The following is a 25,853-nucleotide window of genomic DNA, read 5'->3' as shown; positions in this document are numbered from 1 at the left end:
TAGATTATAAACAGCAGAGCATGTTTAAATGCCGCATGATTGCACTGAGTCATCTGGCATTGTTCTCATTGTGAACCTATTGCAGAGTACAGTAGGCTACTATGCATACCCTACCTGGCAGGTGAAAAGAAGTCACCAGATTAGCATTTGAATGCCTGATCTGCATGTGTACAAGTGGACAGGCCACGCGGTCCACCCCCCACCACCCCCCTGCCCCCGGGCCAGGACAAGAGAGGTGTTAAGGTGGTTCAGACTTGGATGGTTAGAGCGGCGTGATTACATACAAAGTCGATGCAAAGATGAGAATTGCGCGAACGGTCGCGGCGCGACCTGGCACAGTACAACTGAGGCGAATATATATATATTCCATAGAGTAATGATATATTCAGGTCTAATTCCTCAAGGGGGCTCGAGCACCGCCGGAGTCTACGTCACTGACTGTGGGTGCGTTCGGAAATGCGCACCGGGAATGTGGTCAGTTTGTTGAGTGTGGTGGGCGGTGACGTCAGTCACAGAGTGCGTTCAGTGTGCCTTATTTACGAACGACCACAGCTGTGACGCATTCACACCGGCCAACCCCAGCTTCATGGTTGGGTCGCTCAGTGCGAGCACTCATGATCGGGCACACCCGCTGCGCAGCGCACTGGATTTTCGAACGACAACGCACCGAGTGCACTGAATAAACAAACGACAAGAGAGCACACCAGTGCGTTCAGGGCGCATTTCCGAACGCACCCTACTCTACTGAACAGAGCCTTACATCAAGGGCGCGTTCGGAAATGCGCCCTGAACGCACTGGTGTGCTCTCTTGTCGTTCGAAAATCCAGTGCGCTGCACACCGGGTGTGCCGAGTGCACGCACTGAGCGACCCTACCCTGAAGCTGGGGTTGTCCGGTGTGATTCGTGTGGATGCGTCACAGCTGTGGTCGTTCGGAAATAAGGCACACTGAACGCACTCTGTGACGTCACCGCCCACCACACTCAACAAACTGACCACATTCCAGGTGCGCGTTTCCGAACGCGCCCATAGACAGAGTTACGCAAACTGTGTTCACTTCATGGGGCTTCAGTCCAATGGCGGCTCTCCTACATAGACTCCCGTTGAGAATGGGGACAACCAACTGGGCCAAGTCCTGGACCGGAAGTAAGCAGAAATGCGTTGGACTCAGGCAACAGCCCAGCTGTAATGATCTTAAATCCCTTTATTTTAGATTGTTTTGCAGTAATAGTACAACATAAACTTTAAAGAGACTTTAGTTGTTACTGTACAATACTTTAAAACAGTTGTCATGTTGCACACATGCTTAAAACAGCTCTTTTTTTTTGTTTGCGCCGCCCTCGTTGAAAACAATGTATCTCCAACTACAGCTTGTCTCAGTTCAGGCTGCATGAACAGCGCTCGGGCGCTCGGTTTCTGCCCCCTCAATATCGTAACTCTTCTATTAGATGGCTCTGGTACTGAATGTTAGGAAAGGACTAGTGGACAAGAGATCCAGTATAAGTAGTTTTACACTTATGGTTTCATACTGAAAATAGCAGATCTACAAGCTCACAACGCATCACGCTGCAACGCGTTGTGAGCTTGTAGATCTGCTATTTTCAGCAAGTGTAAAAACTGTCATTACGACGGCATCAAGCCCCGCCAAAATACATTTTATAGTTGACTAAATCACCTGTAGATTTAGTCGACTAAAATCTTATGACATTTAGTCGACTAAAACTAGACTAACACTAAGACATTCCAGGTGACTAAAATGTGACTAAATGAAAACTATTCAAGAGACTAAAAAAATGTGCTGCCAAAAACCAACACTGATTCACACTGTATACTGAAGAAAAACCATGCAACCATGGCTAACAGCGCCCACCAGGTGGCGCTTTAGCACAATTAACTGCTCAGTATGCACTGCAACAAAGTCAACAAAGTGATTGGATTTGTTTTTAATGATTTCCTGACATTTGTTTTAATGATATATGCAAAGTGCCATATAAATAATGATATAATAAAAGTTGTTATTATTATTATTACTATTATTATTATTATTATTATAGACCAGGATTACTGCATGTTTTTTGTGAGGGTACCTACCCTAGGCGACACGGGGAGAACATGTGAGGGTACCTACCCTAGGCGACACGGGGAGAGCATGTGAGGGTACCTACCCTAGGGGACACGGGGAGAACATGTGAGGGTACCTACCCTAGGGGACACGGGGAGAACATGTGAGGGTACCTACCCTGGGGACACGGGGAGAACATGTGAGGGTACTATACCCTAGGGGACACGGGGAGAACATGCAAACTCCACACAGAAAGGCCCTTTCGCCAACCCCGCCTCTGGTATGGGCACTGATGGAGGAAACACGCCGCCAGCGCCCACGGTGTCCACAGCGGGAATCGAACCCAGGACCTTCTAGCTGTGCAGGGGCCCCCGGCCCCTGCACGTGTTTCTAATGTCACGTTAAACATTGTTATTACCTGCACAGCGTGTCCTCCTAGGGACTTGTCCAGCTCCACCGTCATGAAGGCAGAGGCTGTCACCTCATCCAGGGAGCTGCCCATGCCCTGCCTGCAATAAAAAAGACACCAAGAAGCCATTCAGGACGGGAAGGGAACCCCTTTTGGTGTTTTAATAGCATTATGTTATACTTAAAGCTATTGAAAAATAGCAGATCTACAAGCTTGTATAGGTCTGCTATTTTTCTTTTTCTTTTCGTGAAAATGTGGCGCAAATCTTTGAATATTCTTTCACAGCGAACGTATTTAACTCAAATCTTTGCTTCCGGGGGGATCCCTGGAACAACATATTTTCAGACGGGAGTCAGTGGCCAAATCATCATCATCATCATCATCATCATCATCATCATCATCATCATCATCATATCATCATCACCATCATTTATTTTTTTATCAGGTCAGGTCTAAATGGGTTAACCAGTGGTGGATAAAATAATTATTCAATACAACCTCAGTCAAAGTATAGGCTACTCCTGGTCAATTACCCTGGAACCGACTGAAAGTATAGCTCTGTCAATTTTGTGTGAATCATGTAAAAAAAATAATCATAGATTTTCCGGAAAGACAAACAATCAATAACAAACAATCAATAATAGTGACAACAGCAGATCTACAACTGATCTACAGGTGTTTTGAACTTGTAGATCTGGTATTTTCACTATATTTTAAATATTCATATGGTATTTTTCCCTTCCTAGAAATGTAGTTGAGTCGAAAGTACATTATTTGTCTTTGAGATGTAGTGAAGTGAAAGTATATCCAAAATACAAATACTCAAGTAAAATACTCAGGGGCACACATAGACATCAAATGGGGCTTCAGCCCCTGCCCCTTTACCAGTCTGTAAAACAACTGCCCACTCCAGACCATGAATGCAGCATTTACTACATGGTGAAAGAAATGCAAATGCCCCTCCTCTCCTTTCCATGCCATGCCCGGAAGGAAGCATTCAGGAGAATTGCTTTCTTTCCGAAGTCTCCTGAGCGTGAACACAGTATTTTGCACTGAACACATGTATTTAGAAATCCATGTTGTTACACCGCATCTCTAGCTAAAGAGTGCTGGGTTGCACCCCGAAAATAGCTGGTCTACAACCTCTCAACATGTCGCAGCACGACACGTTGTGAGCTTGTAGATCTGCTAGTTCCGCTATTTTTGTCCTCTTAGGGGATTTCAGCCCCTGCCTCTCTAACACTCTCTGCACGTCCCTGCTTATAATCAAATCAGGAAGCACAGTGAACTTGAGAGAGAGAGAGAAGAAACGATGCAGGGTATGCAAATCAAGCCTTATGCTTCCGTTATATAGAGTGCTCGAAGCTAAATATTATACTCTCTATCTATGCAATACATATGTGACCAGATTTGCCTGCATCAGAGCCTGCCATCGCGCAAATTCAAGCTTTTCACCAGAGGAGAAAAACCTATTATATATCTTTTTCTTCAAAATGAGTTAATAGCACAGGCAGACTCTTCACATACTAGAGCATGTCTGAAATAAATATCAGAGCTGAAATCGACATGTAAATATGAAATAAATGCTTAAACATGTAGCTAGGTGTAATGTTAGAGACCACAGAAGACATGTGAAATAAATGCTTAAACATTATTACTCTATAAGCCAAATCTCCAAAACTGGTGGGTCAAACTGAACAACCAAATATGTCAATTTGAAGCTATGATTCCCTGCTTTCACATGACATGAAAAAAACCCAGAAAAGGCTTTACCAGGTGTAGATGACCAGTCCTCTATAACATGGGTTTTCAACAGGTGGTCCGTGGACCACTGGTGGTCCGTGGAGGTATTGCATGTGGTCCCTGACCATTCATTTAGTAATGTAGGATTTGTTGATTTGTTTTAAATGTTTCCACTAGTTGAGAAACCGTGAAGTGAATGACCTGGTGACCTATGATGAGTCCATCCATGTAGTCATTTACTGACAAGAGGTCAAGAAAGAGGTCAAGAAATTCAACAGAAAAAGGGAGTTAGATTCTCAAGAAGGGGGAAGTGCACCGGATTGTCTGGTTGAGTCATTCATTATTATGAGGACATTTTACCAGTAGTAGTCAACGGTTGAGAAACAGTGGGATGTACAGTATACACATGGGATGCATATAGCAAGTGTTAACTTACAAAAGCACTAATCTTAGCCCATATCCCCACCCAACACAATAGTGGTCCCCAGGTTGATTCTAAGCCATGGTGGTGGTCCCTCGTTCACAATCAGTTGAAAACCCCTGCTCTATAAGTGCACAGAATGATGTAACAGTAACTCAGGCTTTACCAGGTGTAGATGACCTGTCCTCCTCTGTAAGTGTACAGGATGATGTAACAGTCTCCACCGTAGAATTGACCGTAGGTTTGGGGGTCAACAGCAACCCTGCCACCGCTCTCCACTCTCCAGATCTGTACAACAACAACAGCAACAATGATAGGGGTTGAAATGATCAATTGGATGATCTAATACAGTGGTTCCCAAAGTTGTTCATGCCAAGGACCCCCAAATTGACATTTATTATAGCCCGCAGACCCGCATTTGAAAGATATATGCCAGGGACCCCCCCACTAGAGAAGAATTGTATGGCTCTAGCAGTGAAAAGCATAGCTATACATCACATACATAAAAAGTATGTGAACGTAACAGAACGTAACAGTGGAATATCTGTATAATGAAACTATACATATAAACTATATACGTTATTATTACATCCTTTCATGGCCTAAACGAACAGCATACAGATTTATGAAATAATGGGGGAAAATAACCAACAGATTCATCATCAATTACTATATAAACGAATGAGTTACTGTTCTAAGGTCAGAAAATGTCTGGGTATCGATAAGTTACAGTACTTGGATTGTACATTTCTTATCAGCAATAACACAGGGTTTCAACTATAGGGCTGTTTAAATGAGGACGATTCTACAAATGCCTTCTAAATCCTGACAGTTTTCTGATTTCTATGTCAGTCGTTGTCAAACATTTTCATGTCAAGGACCCCCACAAATATATGTAATTGGCCGCCGACCCCCAACTTAAAATATGTTTTCCAGGGACCCCCCAGAAGCAAAGATACGAGTTAAAAACCATCGCTCTGAAAGAATATAAAGTCAAATTTCGCCCCACATTTTTTTTTATGCCGCACTATGAGCTTGTAGATCTGCTATTTTTCAATAGTTAAAGTATAACATAATGCTTAAAACACCAAAAGGGGTTACTGCCCAGAATGGGTTATGCCTTATATTTCCCTGTGTGTCCCCAGTGCCGTTGTCCACCATGTTGTACCTGGCAGGCCTACCTGTGTGTCCCCAGTGCCGTTGTCCACCATGTTTTACCTGGCAGGCCTACCTGTGTGTCCCCAGTGCCGTTGTCCACCATGTTGTGTACCTGGCAGGCCTACCTGTGTGTCCCCAGTGCCGTTGTCCACCATGTTGTGTACCTGGCAGGCCTACCTGTGTGTCCCCAGTGCCGTTGTCCACCATGTTGTGTACCTGGCAGGCCTACCTGTGTGTCCCCAGTGCCGTTGTCCACCATGTTGTAGCGGGCTGCCATGTGGCGGGACTCGTGGAGCTTGGAGGCGTCGAACTCCACCTGCTGGATCCTGGCGATCCTCTCGGTGACGAAGACCTTCCCGAAGCCCTCGCTCTGGTTCCGCTCCTTCCAGCCCGAGAAGAACTGCTTGAAGATGGGAGTCTCCCCGCCTTCTGGGAGAACCTGGATCTGTATCAGAGGTGGGTAGTGTCACAGTCTGTGACTTGCGTTATGTTTTCTTGTGTACCCTGTTTCATGGTTTTAGTTAGTTAGTGTTTTACCTTGTTACTGTGATTTTGTACTCTGTTGTTTCCTGTTTTTTGGTTAATAAACCCCCCTTGTATTCGACCTGCCTGTCCTCTGCCTTTTGTCTGCGCTTGGGTCCAACACATGCCTGTCCTGAACCGTGGCAGGTAGAGGTTAACCCATTTAGACCCGAAGACAATTCTAACAAATGTCTTCTAAAATCCTGACGGTTTTCTGAAAACGCTATGTTTCTATGTCAGTGGTGCTCAAACATTTGCATGTCAAGGACCCCCAGGATTATATGTAATTGGCCGCCGACCCCCATCTGAAAATATGTCGTTCCAGGGACCTCCCAGAAGCAAAGATATGAGTTAAAAACATTGGCTCTGAAAAATAGCAGACCTACAAGCTCGTAGCGAGCTTGTAGATCTCCTATTTTTCAATAGCTAAAGTATAACATAATGCTTAAAACACAAAGGGGCTATAGTATTTTTTTATTTCCTTTTCTTTCTTTTTTACAAAATGTTACTAAAACTATGTAAACCAATTATCTTTTTTTGTCAAATGAGTTTTATTAAGAACAGGTTATAAATTGTTAATTGGTGCAGCGTACAATATTTTCGTTTATGTAAAAACTATTACCAAATGTATACAATATACAAGAAAAAATGATATTATTCAGAGGCCAATTGAGTGACAATTCCTTGAAACGACCTGTGAAATATATAAATAGACAAAAATGGTAATAATCACCTATGGAGCTAAACCCTGATTGATTGCATTTATTTATACCGCAGGTTAGTCATTAGACCTGAGGACGTCAGGACGATTCTACAAATGCCTTCTAAATCCTGACAGTTTTCTGAACAACCCCATGTTTCTAATGTCAGTTCTCAAACATTTTCACAAGGAGTTGGACCCCCAAATATATATGTATTGGCCACGGACCCCCATCTGAAAATATGTATAGTTCCAGGGACTCCCGCAGAAACAAAGATTAGAGTAAAAAAAGAAAAAAAGCAGATCTACAAGCTTGTAGCGCGGCACTCGGTGCCGCGCTATAAGCTTAGTGGATCTGCTATTTTCAATAGCTAAAGTATAACATAAGGGATAAGGGATTGTGCTACATTTCCCTCTTTTAAATACAATCTGAAAAAATGGTTGCTTGAAAACCAAAGCTGCAACCATTCATGATTATTTTAGGTGTATTTATTTTTTATGCTGTGTTCCCTATTATGTAATAGTTGTTTGAATGTCTGCTTTTCCGTTTTGTGTTTGCTGTGAGGACTGCGGATGGAAATTAGCAACTGTGCTATATCCGGTGCAGTATTTACGTCCATGTGACGTCCATTAATATGCATTGTCCTGTCCAAATAAACAAATACAGTATAATGCAACGTACACCCAATGCCTCCTGGCTTGGCACTCGGCATAGCGTCATGTCCTGGGGGTGTAGTGTACTACTACTCGCCCTGATCAATGGGCCACGCCCTGATTTATAATCCATTGTACGACATTGTTACAATGACGAAAATAGCCGATCGGCTATTCTTGGCATGTATAAGCATCAGTGTTACTGGCTGATAACATTCACATTATATACCTTAGTGTTGGCTGGGTAGCCCATCTGTCTGATAAAACCCTCCGCTGTCTTCATGGCCTCTTTCCTTTCACTGGGGTTGGCCTTCTGACCTGCACGATATATCAGTGGTGGGACAAAGTATACTCAATTGTTTTACTCAAGTAAAAGTATACCAATGCTGCAATTTAGAACTGTACTTCGTTACGAGTAAAAGCACGGGATTGAAAATGTACTTGAGTAAAAGTACAAAAGTATCGGCATCAAAATGTACTTCAAGTACTCATATTGCAGAATATCCCATTTCACAAGTTCGAAATGTGTACAAAATCTATTGAAAATAGCAGATCTACAAGCTCACAATGTGTCGCGTTGTAGGGTTGCAGTGGTTAATGTGTGTTTTCTAATCAAAATTAAAACCGCCAAAGTAACTAGTAACTAAAGTTTTCAAATAATGGGGTAAAAGTACACATTTTGGCTCCGAGATGTAGTGGAGTAGAAATTGGAAATACTCAAGCAAAGTAAAAAAACACCTCAAAATTGTACTTGAGTACAGTGCTTAAGTACTTAGTTACTTCCCACCATGCACTGCAGGATATAGAGGAGATGAGATCCAATGCTGATATATATGCAAAACCAGCGCAGCCTGTTGCATTGTCAGAACCGCGATAAGCACCGTTGAAACGACACTGTCTGCAGCCGCCTCTGGGGGCAAACTAAGATATCACCGGGCCATAATGAAATATACACACAATGATTTAGGGCAGGGGTTTTCAACAGGTGGTCCCACTGGTGGACCCACTGGTGGTCCGTGAAGGTATTGCGTGTGGTCCCTGACCATGCATTTAGTAATGTAGCAAAGTGAAGATTTTGTATTAAGTGTGTCAATGTTGCCAGAATTACTGGGAAGTCTGAGGTTAATTTTAAGACATTCCACAGAAAAGGGAAATAGAATCTCAAGAAGGGTAAGTGTATACCAGTTACCTCATTGAGTCATCATTATTAGGAAATGTGCCCATATATGGTTGATTCTTAGTCACGGTGGTGGTCCCTTGTTCACAATCAGTTGAAAACCCCTGATGGATGGATGACCACAAAAAAAAAAGAAAATGCGGGTCACGATCTCAGCCCCTGACGTGTCCGTGTATGTCGTGACCAGAGCCTTATGATATAGACAGAGTTACGCAAACTGCGTTCACTTCATGGGGCTTCAGTCCAATGGCGGCTCTCCTACGTAGACTTCTATTGAGCGTGGGGGCAACCAACCAACTGGGCCAAGTCCTGGGCCGGAAGTATAGGCAGAAATGCATTGGGACTTTAAATGATCTTAAATCCCTTCATTTTGATTGTTTTGTAGTAATAGTACAACATAAACATTAAAGAGACTTTAGTTGTTACTGTACAATACTTTAAAACAGTTGTCATGATAAAATAGCTGCCATAAAATAGCTCTTATTTGCGCGCCCTCGTTGAAATCAATGTATTTACAACTCCAGCTTGTCTCAGTTCAGGCTGCATGAACAGCGCTCGGTTTCCGCCCCCTCAAGGTCGTAACTCTTCTATTAGATGGCTCTGCATGGTCGTAACATACAGTAAAGTATGAAATGTCAATGGCGTACGATGATGACACTATACAGCCAGGTTTCAACCTGACCCGAACACTGTTGACTTCCAATATGAAAGTCAAATATTGAAGATAGACGATCAACCTCCTACAGAGCCACGACCATAGAATAAAATAAAACAATGCTTTTATACATGTAGTTATTATCGCTCTGCTTTAACCCATTTTGGGGCGGGAACCCCTTTTGGTGTTTCAAGCATTATGTTATACATTACTTTAGCTATTGAAAAACAGCATGCAGCTTGTACTGTAGATCTGCTATTTTTGAAAAATCGTGAAAATGTGTGGTGCAAATCTTTGAATATATATATTCTTTCAGCGCGAACATTTTTAACTAAAATATTTCCTTTTTTGGGGGGGTGTCTGGAACTACATATTTTAAGATGGGGGTCCGTGGCCCAATAGAGCTAATGGGGTCCTTGACATAAAAAAGGTTGAGCACCACTGACATAGAAACAGAGGTTTTTAAATCGACCTCAGTCCAAAATGGGCTAGTATAGATACAGCAGGAGTTGAACCTTCATACATATTATCGCTCTGATCTAATAGATACAGTATAGGTGTTGTATATACCTTTCCACACAAAGATCATCTTGTTCTTGCCGTTGTCCAGAATGAAGCATTCGTCGGGCAGCAGGTGACTCTGTTGAAACGGGTTCTCCTCAGACACCAGGGTGACCGTCATGGAGCCGGACGCGTCCGAAATCTGGCGACAACAGAACGGACACGTATACAGCCGGGGTGCGATACTTAGTTTAGACTATAGTCATTGGTTAGACATGGGTTAAGGTTATAGGTTTAGGTGTGCTGCCCCCGTGGGAGGTTAGGTTTAGGGTGAGGGTTTGAGATATAGGTTGTAGTTGTAGGACTAATGACCGGTCTAACCAATGACTAGTCTAAACCAAAAACTGTCTAAACTAAGTACTGCACCCGTACAGCCATTATATAAGGCCTTGCAGTCACAATATTGAGACGGCTGTCTTGACACACTTAATGGTTTCCTGTGTCTTCTGTGTGTCATGGCCGCCTCAATGCATTTCCAATGGGAGTCACATGGTTTCATGACACAACCTTGTTGCATGGCTGTTGCATGCCCCCCCCCCCCACCCCCACAACAAGGTTGTGTCTTCCAACCATTGGAAATGCATCGAGGCGGCCATGACACACAGAAGACACAGGACACAAGTGTGTCTTGCGTGTGTCTTAGGTGTGAGTGAGGCCTAAATGTCAGTGATGATGATGAGGCACTGTGTGTGTGTGTGTGTGTGCAGGTGCGTGTGCATATGTGTGTGCGGGGGGTGCGTGTGTGCGCGTAGTAGTACCATGTAAAGCTTTGCCAGTTTCCTGTTGGCCATGTCTGCGACTGTGTCATCACTGTCATCTCCATCTGGGAGCGCTGGCTTTGTGCCAAGGACCTGTGGATTCAAACCAGTATAGCAGCAGGTTGACTCACGGTACATAAAGCTTAAGACCCATTCTGACCTGAGATCAGATTAAAAAAATATCTTCTACATCCTGACAGTTTTCCATTCTGACCTGGGATCAGATTCTAAAAATGTCTTCTACATCCTGACAGTTTTCCATTCTGACCTGAGATCAAATTCTAAAAATGTCTTCTACGTCAGTCGCTCTTCGATTTTTCAAAAAATAGCAGACCTACAAGCTCGTAGCGCGACACTCAGTGGCGCACTATGAGCTTGTAGATCTGCTATTTTTAAATAGCTAAAGCATAACTTAATGCTAATACCAAAATGGGTTCCCGCCCCAAAATGGGTTTTAAGACCACAGGAAGGCAATTATAACCATGAGCTGTGAACCAGCTGTGTTGATTTCGTCGACCAAAACTATGACAAAAAAGTGCTCGTCAACTACCTTTTTTTCCACCGACGAAAACTAAATGGCAGGGACTATAGGGGTGTAACGATATATTAACTGCATCGAAAAATCGATTTTAATGTCAAGAATCGAAGTATATCGAAATAAAACAGCAACATTGACTATTTATTGTATCGTAATCGTATTGTTTTGCAGTGCAAATAATCGGTATCGAATTGTTTGCCAATAATCGATTGTATCAATGCTACATTCTTGCATGTGGTATTTAGGAAAGAGAAAGAAAAACAGGGGTTTAATTACTTTAGTTTAAAATAACGTCAATGTATTTTAAATAGTTTCGTATCGTCAACCATGTACTGTGATACGTATCGTATCGCTGTTAGACTGTATCGTTACACCCCTAGTAGGGACACAGGCATCAGTAGGCAGGAACTGGGGATGGCAAAGAAGGACCGGGAGGTCTGGCGTGGCGTTGTGGAATCCATGATCTCGTGAAAAATCAACGTGATTGATGACGGCGACGTGTTGTGTGTGTGTGTGTGTGTGTGTGTGTGTGTGTGTGTGTGTGTGTGTGTGTGTAAAACAGACCGCGATCAACTCTGAGGATTCGCTGCCCTCTTCTTCGACCTCAAGCTTGGCGCGGCCATTTCTCTCGTTGTCGCGGATGCCGGCAGCCACCTGCGCTGCTTTGAGCCTCTCGAACTTGTTGCACAGGGAGCCACACCACTGGTAGATCACCTGGAGAGACAGACAGGCAGGCAGGCAGGCAGGCAGGCAGACAGACAGACAGACAGACAGACAGACAGACAGACAGACAGACAGACAGACAGACAGACAGACAGACAGACAGACAGACAGACAGACAGACAGACAGACAGACAGACAGACAGACAGACAGACAGACAGACAGACAGACAGACAGACAGACATCATTATTGCAAATATTGATTTAAGGGTGCCACAGACAGTTATAATCAAGCAAAAAAATATTGATAATTGATTATTTAGGAAAATAATCAATTAATAATCAATCCCTATTTTTCTATCTACAAGCTCACAACACATGGCACAATGTTATGCGTCGTGAAGTTGTTGATATGCTATTTATTTCTGAAATAAAACAACGAAGATATATGTTTAAAATACAGGCGGGAACCCCTTTTTGGTGTTTTAAGCATTATGTTATACTATAGCTATAAAAAAATAGCAGACCTACAAAGTTGTAGCGCGGCACTCGCGAACGTCTTAAACTCAAATCTCTGCTTCCTGGGAGGTCCCTGGAACAACATATTTTCAGACGGGGCTCCGCGGCCAATTTCGTATATTTTTGGGGGTCCTTGACATGAAATGACTGACATAGAAACATGAGGTTTTTCAGAAAACTGGTTTAGAAGGCATTTGTAGAATCGTCCTCGGGTCTAAATGGCTTTTGTAACCGCTAAGAATGGACTGTTGCAGCCCTACGTATGTTGTTTCTGTAAAGAAACGACCTGCTACACAACACCCTCCTTCGGTAAACACGCAGCAGGAGGAGTCTGTGTGTACAAAGAGGGCATCAATTCAACGACAGTCACAAATATACCACAGAGGCAGATGGCATCATGTTGGATTACATGTTGTTTACATACAAAGCACTTATACCTAAAGATAATGTGACTGGTATAATGTCGCACTGTCAACTGTATGTTGTTCTGTGTTCCGTCTATATATATACATTTTGGACTATCTTATTTTAGACCTGATGACATTCTACAAAATGTCTTCTAAATAAAACCCATGTTTCTATGTCAGTGGTTCTCAAACATTTTCATGTTAAGGACCCCCAAATATATTATGTAATTGTCCGCCGACCCCCCGTCTGAAAATATGTTGTTCCAGGGACGTCATGCCGTAGTCCGGCAGCCGAGGTGGACGGGTGGGAAATCTGGTAGTCTTTTTTTATTGGCCTAAAATATTGTCTATATCCACACATTCATGAATCCACTTGCTGACCGGCTGTCACTAATTGGGCATTTTTTTTATAGGGGTTTCTTGTGACCCTACCATTAACATCCTATGGCAGGCAGAAATGTTAAACTTTCCTTTTGCTTCATAAGTAGCATGTGACATGTCAAATTAGGGGGTTTTCATGATTCTGAATCCATTCCAAGCATTAGTTTTGTACATAATACACTCCTTGGGCTAAAAACAGCCATAGCCTCTTGCCCAAAATGTGCTGACCTCATCACATTTGTCATGACGTGTGTTTTTTGTGCAAAATGAATGCTTATTCAGAATCATGGAAACCCCCTAGTTTGACATGTCACTTGTTACTTAAAGCAAAAGGAAAGTTTGACATTTTTGCCTGCCATAGGATGTTAAATGGAAACTTCACCCATTTTGAAAAAATATATATGTTAATGGCTTTCCTGTGTGTAACACTTTCCTGTGTGTAATATGTGGTTTTAGATATATTAGATGTTAGCAGTGAGCCCAGTGTATCTGATGTCATGGACACTTGGGCTCACTTACTTCCTGGACTACATGTTGTCTCAGTAAGACAGCCCTCCCCCTATCCACAAGGAGGAGCAGTGCAGCAAAGCATTATGGGAATTGTAGTCCAGGAAGGAAGTGAGCCCAGTGTTGATGACATCAGAGACACTGGGCTCACTGCTAAAATCTAAAATATCTAAAAACCACGTTTTACACACATAAAGAGCCCTCCTCATAGACTTTTTATTTTTAGTCCTTTTAAGCCTCGCACAAAGCCAACTCGAGTTGTGACAAATCAAGACAACAAACACACATTTCTGGGCCGAACAAAGAATTAGAAAGGTTACAACACTTTTTTTGTTGTTTTTCTTCTTTGCAATTATTTGTTTGGTCCAAAATATTGTGTTCGTTGTCATGATTTCTCACGACTCGAGTTGGCTTTGTCCGCGGCGTAACCGTCTTTAAATAAATACGTTTTGAAATATCTATGGGAAAAATGCATTTGGGAATTATTTCCTGGGGCTGGCGTTGTCATGAAAGGGGGCGGAACTGCGACGCTCTATATAGACAATATTTTAGGCCAATAAAAAAAGACTATATACCAAATGTCCCACTTTAAACAAAAGAAGCCTGTCGGCTGCCGGCCGACTACAGGTCTTAATGACTTCATTCAGTGGGATGAGAAAGGCATGCGGGCGGCAGGTTCTCTCACAGCTCCGAGGTCCACGATGAAGCAGTCCCCTCTGTTGAAGCTGTCCCAGCTCAGGGGAACCTCCGTGGCCCTGACCACACGGCGGCCCTTAATGTGGAAGAGCCTCCGAGCGGAGAGGTCATTGGTGACCACGTGCTGGAAGCCTGATGCAACGCCTCCAGCCTGTACGTGGAAGAGAGACAGAACGGTGTTGATTTCATCGACTAAAAACCAAGGCGAAAAATGTCCCGTCGACTACCTTTTTTTCCACTGACGAATGCTGAATGGAAACTAACTGGAAACTAAGCTATACGGTGACTAAAAACTATAAGACTAAATGTACTGACAATTTTGTCAACAAATAAAAACTATGAGTAAAATGTTAGGAAGGGACTAGTGGACAAGAGATCCAGTGTATGTTTATGTTTATGTTTATTTATTTGATATGGACATAACAATCACATTGCTCATTGCACAATAATTGTACAACTTGTAGATGCATCGTTTACAGTGTGTTAGCACGAGTGCTAGTTTTCACCACTTGTCCATAGGAGACTTTTCTGAAAATACAAAGTTAAAAGATGTCATTTTACAATTAGTTGCATGCTGAAAATAGACGATCTACAGTACAAGACAACGCGTCGCGCTGCGACACGTTGTCGAACTAAATACATTTTGTTCGACTAAATCAACCGTACATTTAGTCGACTAAAATCTTACGATATTTAGTCGACTAAAACTAGACTAACACTAAAAACATTCCAGGTGACTAAAATGTGACTAAAACTAAATTTAAACTATTCAAGAGAAAACAACACTGAAGAGAATCAACACACACATGCTGTCAAATGTTCTTCCATTGCTCCTCTTTTCCCCCCATATGCTCCATTCCATGAGTCACCCCCGCCTCGCCATGTTGGCCAAACATGATGTTGTGGAATCAAAACACATTCTATAACCACATGAACCGTTTAGCGTCCCCATTCTGGGGGCAAGCCTTTGGCAGAATCAGACCCGTCTGGTGCTGTACTGTACTGTACTGTACTGTACTGTACTGTACTGTACTGTACTGTACTGTACTGTACTGTACTGTACTGTACTGTACTGTACTGTACTGTACTGTACTGTACTGTACTGTACAAGCCCTTCTCCCTGGCCTGTGTGTGTTTCTGTGTCTTAGGTGACAGTTGCGGTGAACAAACGCATAACGTTATTTTCGTGCTCGGACACAGGGACAGACCCAGCCACACACATACCTGTCCATAGGAGTGGTTGCACCACTCAAACATAGCAAATCTACAAGCAGTGAATCGGCTATTTTCTGTGATGAGTTTTGGTATATTGAGGGAAAAAAGGAGGGGGCCCTAGCCTAGTGTACAGTGTTTAAGACTGGTCAAAAGCAAGGATACCACCGTGAATGAGCAGTATAATGATATACAATCCGTGCTATTGTGACATTTCCATTCACTTATAGTTGAGACAGATCACTGGACTCATGAGAATCAATGGGATATTGTGGCCATACTTTGTATGTGATGCCTCCTTTGAAGTAGCCGGTGAAGGACGTGGATTCGAACCCTTGTATCTCCCTGTACTGAACGGGTTTCCCGCCCAGGAACTCGTCCAGCTGCACGGTGAAGATGGCCGCCGCCGTGCTCTCGTCCTGCGTGCACTCCTTGCCTGTTGCACAGTAGAATGAATGAAACTTTATTGACAGCCGTAGCCAGTAGATGACAAACAACAATTAAAAACATACAAAACAGTTACAAATAAATACATTGGTTCATAAAACTCTAAAACTCTCTCATAAAAAAAGAAGAAAATCTATAAGAGGCACTCGTACCAATGTTTCCACATCAAAGAGCGGTATCTAACAGTGCTAAACCTAGGATTAGTCAACATAGAGAAACGGAAGTGATGAGATGAGGAAGTAGTTTTTTTTTTTTTTTTAACTTATAATTTTTATCCCACGATTTTGTAACCCATTTTTCACCCCTGTGTCAATTATCTAATGTGATCCTGGGCTCTACACACCCTCCACCAACCTGGGGAGAGCAACAGACTTGAACTCATGCTTCCTTCATGCCTGAGTGTCCAAGTTGCTCCTTTACACCTGACAGGGGGGAGTTTCCCTGGTTGGACGTAGCGCGTGGAAGGAACACGTTATTCCAACCAGTTCCATTCCTCCCCATCAGGCGCCCCGGCTGGCCAGGGGGAGGCAGTTTAAAGACCAGGATTACTGCATGTTTTTGTGAGGGTACCTACCCTAGGGGACACGGGGAGAACATGCAAACTCCACACAGAAAGGCCCTTTCGCCAACACCGCCTCGGGTATGGGCACTGATGACGCGGAGGAGGAAACACGCCGCTAGCACCCACAGCGCCCCGAGCGGGAATCAAACCCAGGACCTTCTAGCTGTGAGGCGACAGCACTACCAACTGTGCCACCGTGCCCCTAATGAGGAAGTAGTTCTTATTACCACAAAGTCACACTTCATGATGTGACATTATAGCCACTTCACAGCTCACAAGTGTGACCTTTTAAGCAGTTATTTTCCATCTCACAACTCACAAAGACTTTTCAGTCGTTTTTCCCTCCAGCGCATATATGTCAAACTCAAGGCCCGGAGGCCAAATCAGGCCCGTGAATGAATTATCTTCGGCCCGAACTGTTTTTAGAACTGGCCCTCTGGTATATTGAACGGACCAATATACCAGAGGGCCAGTTCTAAAAACACCATAATACTACAAGTCCCACAATGCACTGCGAGTGCATTGTCACGTATCGAGGGCCCGCAAGCGCAAGCATGCGTTTTCTCTTAATTGATCAGCAGTGAAAGTATATCACTTGTGGTCAACTTTCAGCTACCCCTCTCCCCAAAAATGGCCCGTGTGTTGAAACACAGTCCGGCCCTCGACTTGTACCAATTTCTTTATTTTGGCCCACTGTGTATTTGAGTTTGACATCCCTGATCCAGCGGTTACCCTCTCTGCCACATTATGTATCCAATTAAATTCAACTCTATCTTTATTTCAGCAGTGGGGCGGCGGTGGCTCAGGGGTAGGAGTGCCCGGATGGTAACTGCAAGGTTCCCAGTTCAAACCCTGGCTCCCCCAGAGTCAGTGTCGAAGTGCCCTTGAGCAAGACACTGAACCACAAGAGCTTGTACATTGGCTGTTTTCAAATGGCTGAAATGCATAGGGTTGAAGTGGTTAATGTATGTTTTCTAATCAAAATTAAAATCTCCAAAGTAACCAGTAAAGTTTTCAAATAATTGTAGTGAAGTAAAAGTACAAATTGTGGCTCTGAGACGTAGTGGTAGTAGAAGTAAAAGTACTGGAAATTGGAAATACTCAAGCAAATACTTCAAAATTGCACTTAAGTACAGTACCTAAGTAAAAGTACTTGGTTACTTTCCACCACTGCATCTGGCTTGCACTCAAGCTTCTTGGAGCTCTCAGCAGAAGCCTCATACAGTCATAATACGCCACCATTGTTGCTAGTAGGCTATATATTAATTATAAGGGTGGATAGATAGTTAGTTACTTACTTTATTGACACAAATGTATAAAACATTGGGTCCAAACAATAATAAAAACCCATACATTCACTAGAAGTGAATGCTTGATTATTATTATTATTAGTATTCTGTAAGGTGTTGCAGTGCAGATGCTTCTGGTCGTTGGTGTAGTGTTTTGAGTGGATTGCAGAGCCTCTATGTTTTTGATGTTGTAAGTGTATCGTTGTGTGTTGACATGTGTACTGATTTGTCTATGTACTGTATTCATTGTGTTGTGCCCGAGGACCCCCTCTCGAGATGACGCATCTCAGGGGGCTTTCCTTTAAATACAATTTCAATATATATATATATATATATATATATATATATATATATATATATAAGTGGACATGTGGTGTTTCGTTGTAGTGAAGTGCTGTTTAATGGGAATGAAGTGCATTAGTAGAAGTCCCATTTGCGGCTCAGTGGCTTAATGATTATCGTGCTGGGCGGGTTTCCAGAAGAGAGCAGAGACTAAAACATTTTAGTGGTATATTGATCTGGCTACTGAGAAATGAAGTGGTAGAGAGAAACATGAGAAAGATAGTGAGACGGATGGACAGAGAGACAGTGAGACGGATGGACAGAGACAATGAGATGGATGGACAGAGACAGTGAGACGGATGGACAGACAGTGAGACAGATGGACAGACAGTGAGACAGATGGACAGAGACAGTGAGATGGATGGACAGAGACAGTTAGACAGATGGACAGAGACAGTGAGACGGATGGACAGAGACAGTGAGACGGATGGACAGAGACAGTGAGACGGATGGACAGAGACAGTGAGACGGATGGACAGAGACAGTGAGACGGATGGACAGAGACAGTGAGACGGATGGACAGAGACAGTGAGACGGATGGACAGAGACAGTGAGACGGATGGACAGAGACGGTTGGACAGAGAGATGAATGAACCACTTTCAGCATCCTCATTTTCCTTTAGCTCTGACAAATGTTGCATTAATTTGTGACACGTTGTGAGCTTGTAGATCAGTAATTTGTGCTATTTATCGTAAGACGGTGTTAATTGTTTCACAATATTTTGATTTAGTCTTATAGTCTTTTGAATAACACACCATTTAGTCTTCATCCTAGTTATTCTTCTGAAAAACCTTTATAGTCGACTTAGTCTTTAGTCTTAGTCAACAAAATTAACTTTTGTGTAGATCTGGTTGTTCCAAAAAAGGAGATAAAAATCTACCCAAATAATAAATCATATGTGACCAAGGACATAAAAGAGGTAATAAATGAAAAGAAAACAGCCTTCATAAAGGGGGGTAAAAAAGAGGGGGGTAAACAATGTCTGGCCTTCTTTGGCCCTTGGTCGTCGACCTACAGTCCAGACTAAAATTGGCTTTGAAAGTTCCCTTGAGAAGTTTCAAAAGGATCATCTTAGCTTTACAGTCCAACACTTGCACATGTTTGGATATGTACTAGCCTATGTCCATTCCTATATGTTTATTATAGGCCCCCTCTGTCAAAAATAGCTAAAATCGCTAAAACGAAACACTCATCTTTGACTTATCTAATTACAACCTAAAACATGAACCTTGGTTAAAAAAAAACTAAAGTTGTCCTTTAAGAATTTTTCAGCTGAGCTGGCTCCAGTGTGGCAACCAATATTCCAAACCTCTGTAGACACACACACACAATTCCCCTGTCTTGGAAAACCTCACACATAAAACCACTACCCAAAATCCAATGTCCAAAAGAACATAAGGATTATAGACCCATAGCCCTCACTTCAGTGATTATGAAATCACTTGAAAGAATACTGTTACAACATCTTGTTAGTATATTAACCAAAGATGAATTCGACCCCTGTCAGTTTGCCTATAAAAAGGGTTGCGGTACAGAGGATGCAGTTGTCACACTGGTCCACTTAATTACGAAACACCTTGATAAGTCAAATAAGAATTTTGCAAGGGTGCTGTTCTTAGACGTTTCTTCAGCTTTCAATACAATAGTCTGATTATACTAGTGTCAAAGATGGTACAGTTGGAACCGAATCCATATACTTAATTCACCGGTATGCTTCTTTTCTTACTAACAGAGTACAGAGGGTGAAGGTGAACACGACCCTCTCCGAGCTCAGCATTGACCACTAATGTTGGTGCTCAGCTGTACTTCACCCTTTATACTGACAGCTGTCGTACTGAGGAATGTCTGTCTGAATGTCGACACACCAAATCAATGCATTCTAAAGTACTCAGATGCTAATTCAACTTTAATGTCTCTTCTAGATATAGTTCCAGTGATCCTGGACTGCACCAACACAGAGTAAATACGGTGGTTGAATGGAGTGATAACAACGCTCTCATCATTAACACAAAAAAGACAGAAGAGGTTATATTTGGTGCACCACCAGAGACACACAGATCCCCCATTACTATAGTCAAGGTGAACAGATTAACCAGGTATGTTCATACAGATACCTAGGAGTAGTGATCATCTCCTGTCATGGACAGATCAGATTGAATCAGTGTGTAAGAAAGCAAAGAATCTATTTCCTTCGCCGTTTTAAGATCCTTTGGTGATAGTAGACGGATCCTTATTTTGTTTTTCGCTTCTGTTATTATGAGTGTTCTTCAGTACTGTGGTACCACCTGGTATCATGGATGTTTGTCTGTAGCCTTAAAGTCACAAAATGCTGCAACAACTAAACATTTGTTCAAAGATTGTTGGACAACCACTTCAGAGACTCTACTGTACATCCACGTATGATAACAGCATCCTAAGGTTAGCAAGGAATATCACCTCTAATACTAAGCATGTGTTGTATGGAGAGTATAGGTTGCTGCCTTCAGGAAGGATATATGGTGTTCCAGCATACAATAAGGTCAGACTGAAGAAGTCTTTTGTCCATCAGTCGACTCTGAGGCTTAATCAGGTTTTTGGCCAGGACTAGACTGAGCTGTGGACATTGCTCTGTGCCCTTATGTCTCTATGTATGTAACTGTATTTTTATTTCAGTTTTTGTGTCATGTCAAATGTGTGTATATATGTGTTGCATACAAGGCCGCTGGGCCGCAAGACAAATTTCAGTGCGAACTGCAATAAAGTACTATATCATATATCATCAACACTGTCGTAAGATGAACTGTATCGGGCTTAAGTGGTTAGTACAGGAAGGAAGTGGCTAACGGATACACTGCTCAGCAGTATGGCACGTTTGGTTTCAATACAGATTAGCAGGTGTTGAAAACCGCGTTTGCATAAAGACATATTGCCTAAAGCAGGGGATTAGGCAATATGGTTTATTATTATTATTATTGAGGGGCGCTAGCCCCTCCTATACACAGGTTTAATGTTTGCCTTTAGTTCAAAGTTTGTTTTGTAAACGCCATTGACAATGAAGGGAACATTTACGTTATAATGTGTCGTTGACGTCATATTGTCTCTTTATTTTTAATGACGCTTAATGTTTGTGTTGTTTAATGTTTGTTTTACATCACCATTACATCACCTAATCAACACGAGTTAGACTTTACTATATTCATGGCTGGAAAATGGAAATGAAGAGTTTTCATATTATAGTACATGCATGCACTTTCCTTAATGATTATATCTGGTTTCAGTATTAATTTATGATATATTTCCTCTAATATTAAGGTTATTTTTGTAGTAGTGGTGGGGGTGTTGGGGCATTTCCGGGGGTCCCCGGCCAAAAAGCGTTGAGAACCCCTGCACTAACGTATGTGCACACGTATTCCCTGTTAGAAATCATTAATATCTCAGGCTTCTGGTCCAGGAATATGTCAGTTACAGTATAGGCTATACATCATCATATGTGCGTTCTTGTGTCAAGCATGACAAACTTGCATGACTTAATTTACATTTCTGCCTGTATACAAAAGCGAAAAGCCACAAATTGTGGAATGTGGAATGTCAGGTATAAGGAGCACAGTAAAAGGAGCAGAGATCTACACACCTCTGGGTACATAATATACCTACAGTACAGTGAGTTTAAATGGCTGAACAGTTTTCTGAAAAACCTCATGTTTCTATGTCAGTCGTTCTCAAACTATTTCATGTCAAGGATCCCCAAAAATGTATTTGGCCTCCGATCCCCATTTCAAAATATGATTTACCAGGGACCTCCCAGAAGCAAAGATTTGAGTTAAAAATCGCTGTGAAAGAACATAATATTCAAAGATTTGCGCCACATTTTCATGATCTTTCAAAAATAGACCTACAAGCTCGACCTACAAGATCGTAGTGCGGCACTCGGTGCCGCGCTACGATCCATCCCTGTTGCCCCGGCTGAGTCCCTCTGTTTTCACGGAGGTCTTTCCCAGAAAGCGGAGAGGGGGAACAGCATAGAGGACATCCTGCTCTCTGTCTCCCCATAGCAGGGGTTCCCAAAATGGACCCCCAAAATTACACTTAATTATCACGCGGACCCCCATTTGAAAAGACATGCCAGTGGACCCCAATAAGAGAAGAGTTTTAAGGCTCTAGCAGATATTTTCAACCCGTTTCATTTCAAGGACCACCCCCTGTGTGACATGCATTAGTCTACGGACCCCCCATTTAATGGCATTCCTATCTCTGGGACCCCCAATTTATATTGTAAAATCAATGTTAATTTAACACTGAGGCCTCATTCACACGTATCAAACACTAATCAAGCAAATGTTTGGTCGTTTTATTTTTATTTTAGGCCAGCACAATGCTTTTCCAATGAGAGTCACATGGTTTGACCAAATATTTGTGTTTGATTGCCGATTGCTTGATTAGTGTTTGATACGTGTGAATGATGCCTGAGAGTGTACACAACTACACATGGAACCAAACGGACCCGTTAGGGTCAGAGTTACAGCCTCATAAGGGTCCATTTGGTTCCTAACTATCATTTATCTGGGGGAACCACTAGCCCATAGGATCCCACTCTAACAGATCTGTTAGAGTGGGATCCTATGGGGGGAGAGACACTTATCCTATTGGGACACATGGAGCCTCCAAGGTACACCATGTGTGTGTACCTGCATGGGATACCTGGGGTAGGACGCTCAAAACAAGAGCCCATAGCAACAGCATGGGAAGCTGTTTTACATTGACAGAAAAGGTTTTACATAGACAGAAAAGAAAAGGTTGTGCCCATTTATTCATCATGGGCTCAACAACACACTCAGCTGCGCTGCATGCTCGTCCCACACACACGCATGTTGTTTCCTACATAATGGGGCACGCGTTTACAAGGAAAATATAAACAGGCTTTAATGGTATAAAAGTGACTGCCAAGAAGCATGTATAGCTGCCTGCAACACACATTTCTGAACGTTTTGGGCTCTGTTTTGTCTTGTCTGTCTTGTCTTGTCTTGTCTGTCTGTCTGTCTGTCTGTCTGTCTGTCTGTCTGTCTGTCTGTCTGTCTGTCTGTCTGTCTGTCTGTCTGTCTGTCTGTCTGTCTGTCTGTCTGTCTGTCTGTCTGTCTGTCTGTCTGTCTGTCTGTCTGTCTGTCTGTCTGTCTGTCTGTCTGTCTGTCTGTCTGTCTGTCTGTCTGTCTGTCTGTCTGTCTGTCTGTCTGTCTGTCTGTCTGTCTGTCTGTCTGTCTGTCTGTCTGTCTGTCTGTCTGTCTGTCTGTCTGTCTGTCTGTCTCCTCCACTATATCAATTGATTCCCAGAGAGGAAACACACAGCCAGGCCAAGTTGCAATCAATCAATCCATCCATCCATCCATCCATGGACTCACCCAGCCAGTAGTGCAGGTCATAGATGTTGTGGTTCTTCGCCTTCACGGTCTTGAGGATGACATAAGCGTCTCCGGTGTAGAAGCTCCCGTGTGAGCCGCCGGGCACCAGCGCCAGGTCCATGTTCTCGATCCTCCAGATCTGCAGACCCGCCGTCTGGCCCGCCCTGTCAAACTCCCTGTGGTGCACCATGGTCGTCTCGTCGTCTGCAGCTGGAAGAGCAAATGAATGTGGAGCCCAGGTGTGGTGTGGTGTGGTGTGTGGAGAGAGAGGAGAGAGAGAGAGAGAGAGAGGGACAGTACTGCTTCTGTTCCTGAGGAAGTGTCTGACTGCAACTGTAAAGAGCCACTGTGTGCAGGGCTTTTTGCTTTCACTGAGCTTATGGGGTGGGTGTGTCTAAGTCATGCCAAAGTACACATGTATCCATCCAGGCAGGCAGGCGGACACAAACATGCATGCTTTGCAGTGGAGCGCAGAATGTTTTTTAACAGCGCACAGCACACAAACCCAAAATGGAACAGTTTAAGTTAGAGGAAATGACTCACTCCTTGCTGAACTTAAATTATCCTTTGCGTTGCAATTGACTGAAGTTCCCTTTGTTAAACTGATTGCCTCATCTAAATGAAACCAATTTATATTTATAGCCTATTGTAATGGGAAAATGACATTTCAGTCTATGTGAGCTAACTGTTGAGAGAAAATACTCTTCCACCTGTTACCAGCAGTCAACAACCTATTTGTGTTTAGACTAGCAGAATAGAACAACATCATACAAGGACATGTGTTAAACCATATAAGGCTATGTGTTAAAGAAGTGTCTTGTTACATTTTCAACCATGTGTATTTTTATTATTTTGGAACCCTCTCGAATTGTATAAGAGAGGATGGAAACCTGTAATTGGGAGTTGTCATAATGCTCCGGTGTTGTGCTGCTCCAGGACCGGTCTTGTAATAAACCAGTGATTGTGTTCTCAACACTTTTGACCTTTTACTTGATTTGGACTTCGACTTCTTTCCATATTTGATTATAAGTCTGATATTCCTTAACACTATACACTATTTATACTAGTCTAAAAAAAGGTAACTAGATAAAGTGTAAATGAAATATTGGACAGATCCCTTGAACACATGACTATAGAGATAGTGTTTATCTTTAGTTCGATTTTTGGACCAAATCTGGAGGAGAAATATAAAAATAAATACATTTAAAAGTCTGGTGGCGCTATAACAGGCCGTTCTGGAAAATGTGGGGCAGAGGTTCATCGTTGGCATCCAGGGAGTGTGTGTGCAAGATTTGGCATCAACTGGGTTAACGGTGCCGGACCCCTTTTGGTGTTTAAAGCCTTATGCTTTAGCTGTTGAAAATAGCAGATCTACAAGCTCATAGTGCTGCACCGAGTGCCGCGCTACGAGCTTGTAGATCTGCTATTTTTGAAAAATCGTGAAAATGTGGCGCAAATCTTTGAATATATATTCTTTCAGAGCGAACGTTTTTAACTCATATCTTTGCTTCTGGGGGGGGGGGGGTCCCTGGAACAACATATTTTAAGATGGGGGTCGGCGGCCAATTTCAGATAATCTTTGGGGGTCCTTGACATGAAAATGTTTGAGAACCACTGACATAGAAACATGAGGTTTTTCAAGAAAACTGTTGATGACATTTTGTAGAATCGTCCTCAGGTCTAAATGGGTTAATGCCTGATTCATACTTAGTTGCCATAGTGTCCCGCATGGAAATTGCTGCGCTACAACTAACTACGTAGTGCTTTGTAGAACTTGTAGATCAGCTCTTTTCAGAGAGATCACTGATGTATAAATAAAGCTTAATGTTAATGACACCAATACTTTTTGCCAGTCTGATGTATTTGCCAAATGTTATATAGGATCTTCTACTGTAAACCTTATCTAACATTTCTTCTTATCAGGAATCCAGGGAACTTCTGGTAAGATCAAGCGAGGTGCTGTATTGGACTTTGATCCAATAATTGGGCAGATCATAAATTCATAAATGCCACTTTCCGAAGGTGCAATAAAGACTGTGTGGAGCTGTTGATTTCCACAACCGGCAGTCATCCATGTTCCCACGATCATAATAGCAGATCT

General features: G+C 42.7%; 1 protein-coding gene across 1 annotated transcript in view; it reads right to left on the bottom strand.

The window, feature by feature from the left end:
* scin (scinderin) overlaps nucleotides 1-24,087 on the bottom strand; it is a 37,475-nt gene extending 13,388 nt beyond the window's left edge. Inside the window, exons 1-10 of the mRNA XM_083778636.1 lie at nucleotides 23,753-24,087; nucleotides 16,021-16,175; nucleotides 14,517-14,678; nucleotides 11,921-12,070; nucleotides 10,819-10,911; nucleotides 10,070-10,202; nucleotides 7,897-7,985; nucleotides 6,021-6,236; nucleotides 4,800-4,921; nucleotides 2,479-2,569 (exon numbers count right to left, since the gene is read on the bottom strand). Coding sequence (XP_083634762.1) covers nucleotides 2,479-2,569; nucleotides 4,800-4,921; nucleotides 6,021-6,236; nucleotides 7,897-7,985; nucleotides 10,070-10,202; nucleotides 10,819-10,911; nucleotides 11,921-12,070; nucleotides 14,517-14,678; nucleotides 16,021-16,175; nucleotides 23,753-23,942 — 1,401 coding nt within the window. The 5' untranslated portion in view covers nucleotides 23,943-24,087. The remainder of the gene's footprint in view (nucleotides 1-2,478; nucleotides 2,570-4,799; nucleotides 4,922-6,020; nucleotides 6,237-7,896; nucleotides 7,986-10,069; nucleotides 10,203-10,818; nucleotides 10,912-11,920; nucleotides 12,071-14,516; nucleotides 14,679-16,020; nucleotides 16,176-23,752) is intronic.
* Nucleotides 24,088-25,853: the final 1,766 nt, after the last annotated feature.

Source organism: Protomyctophum parallelum, assembly GCF_964188405.1.
Source record: "Protomyctophum parallelum genome assembly, chromosome: 1".
Classification (NCBI taxonomy): domain Eukaryota; kingdom Metazoa; phylum Chordata; class Actinopteri; order Myctophiformes; family Myctophidae; genus Protomyctophum; species Protomyctophum parallelum.
Note: the sequence above shows the minus strand (reverse complement) of the source record. Positions and strands in the feature narration are given on the sequence as shown.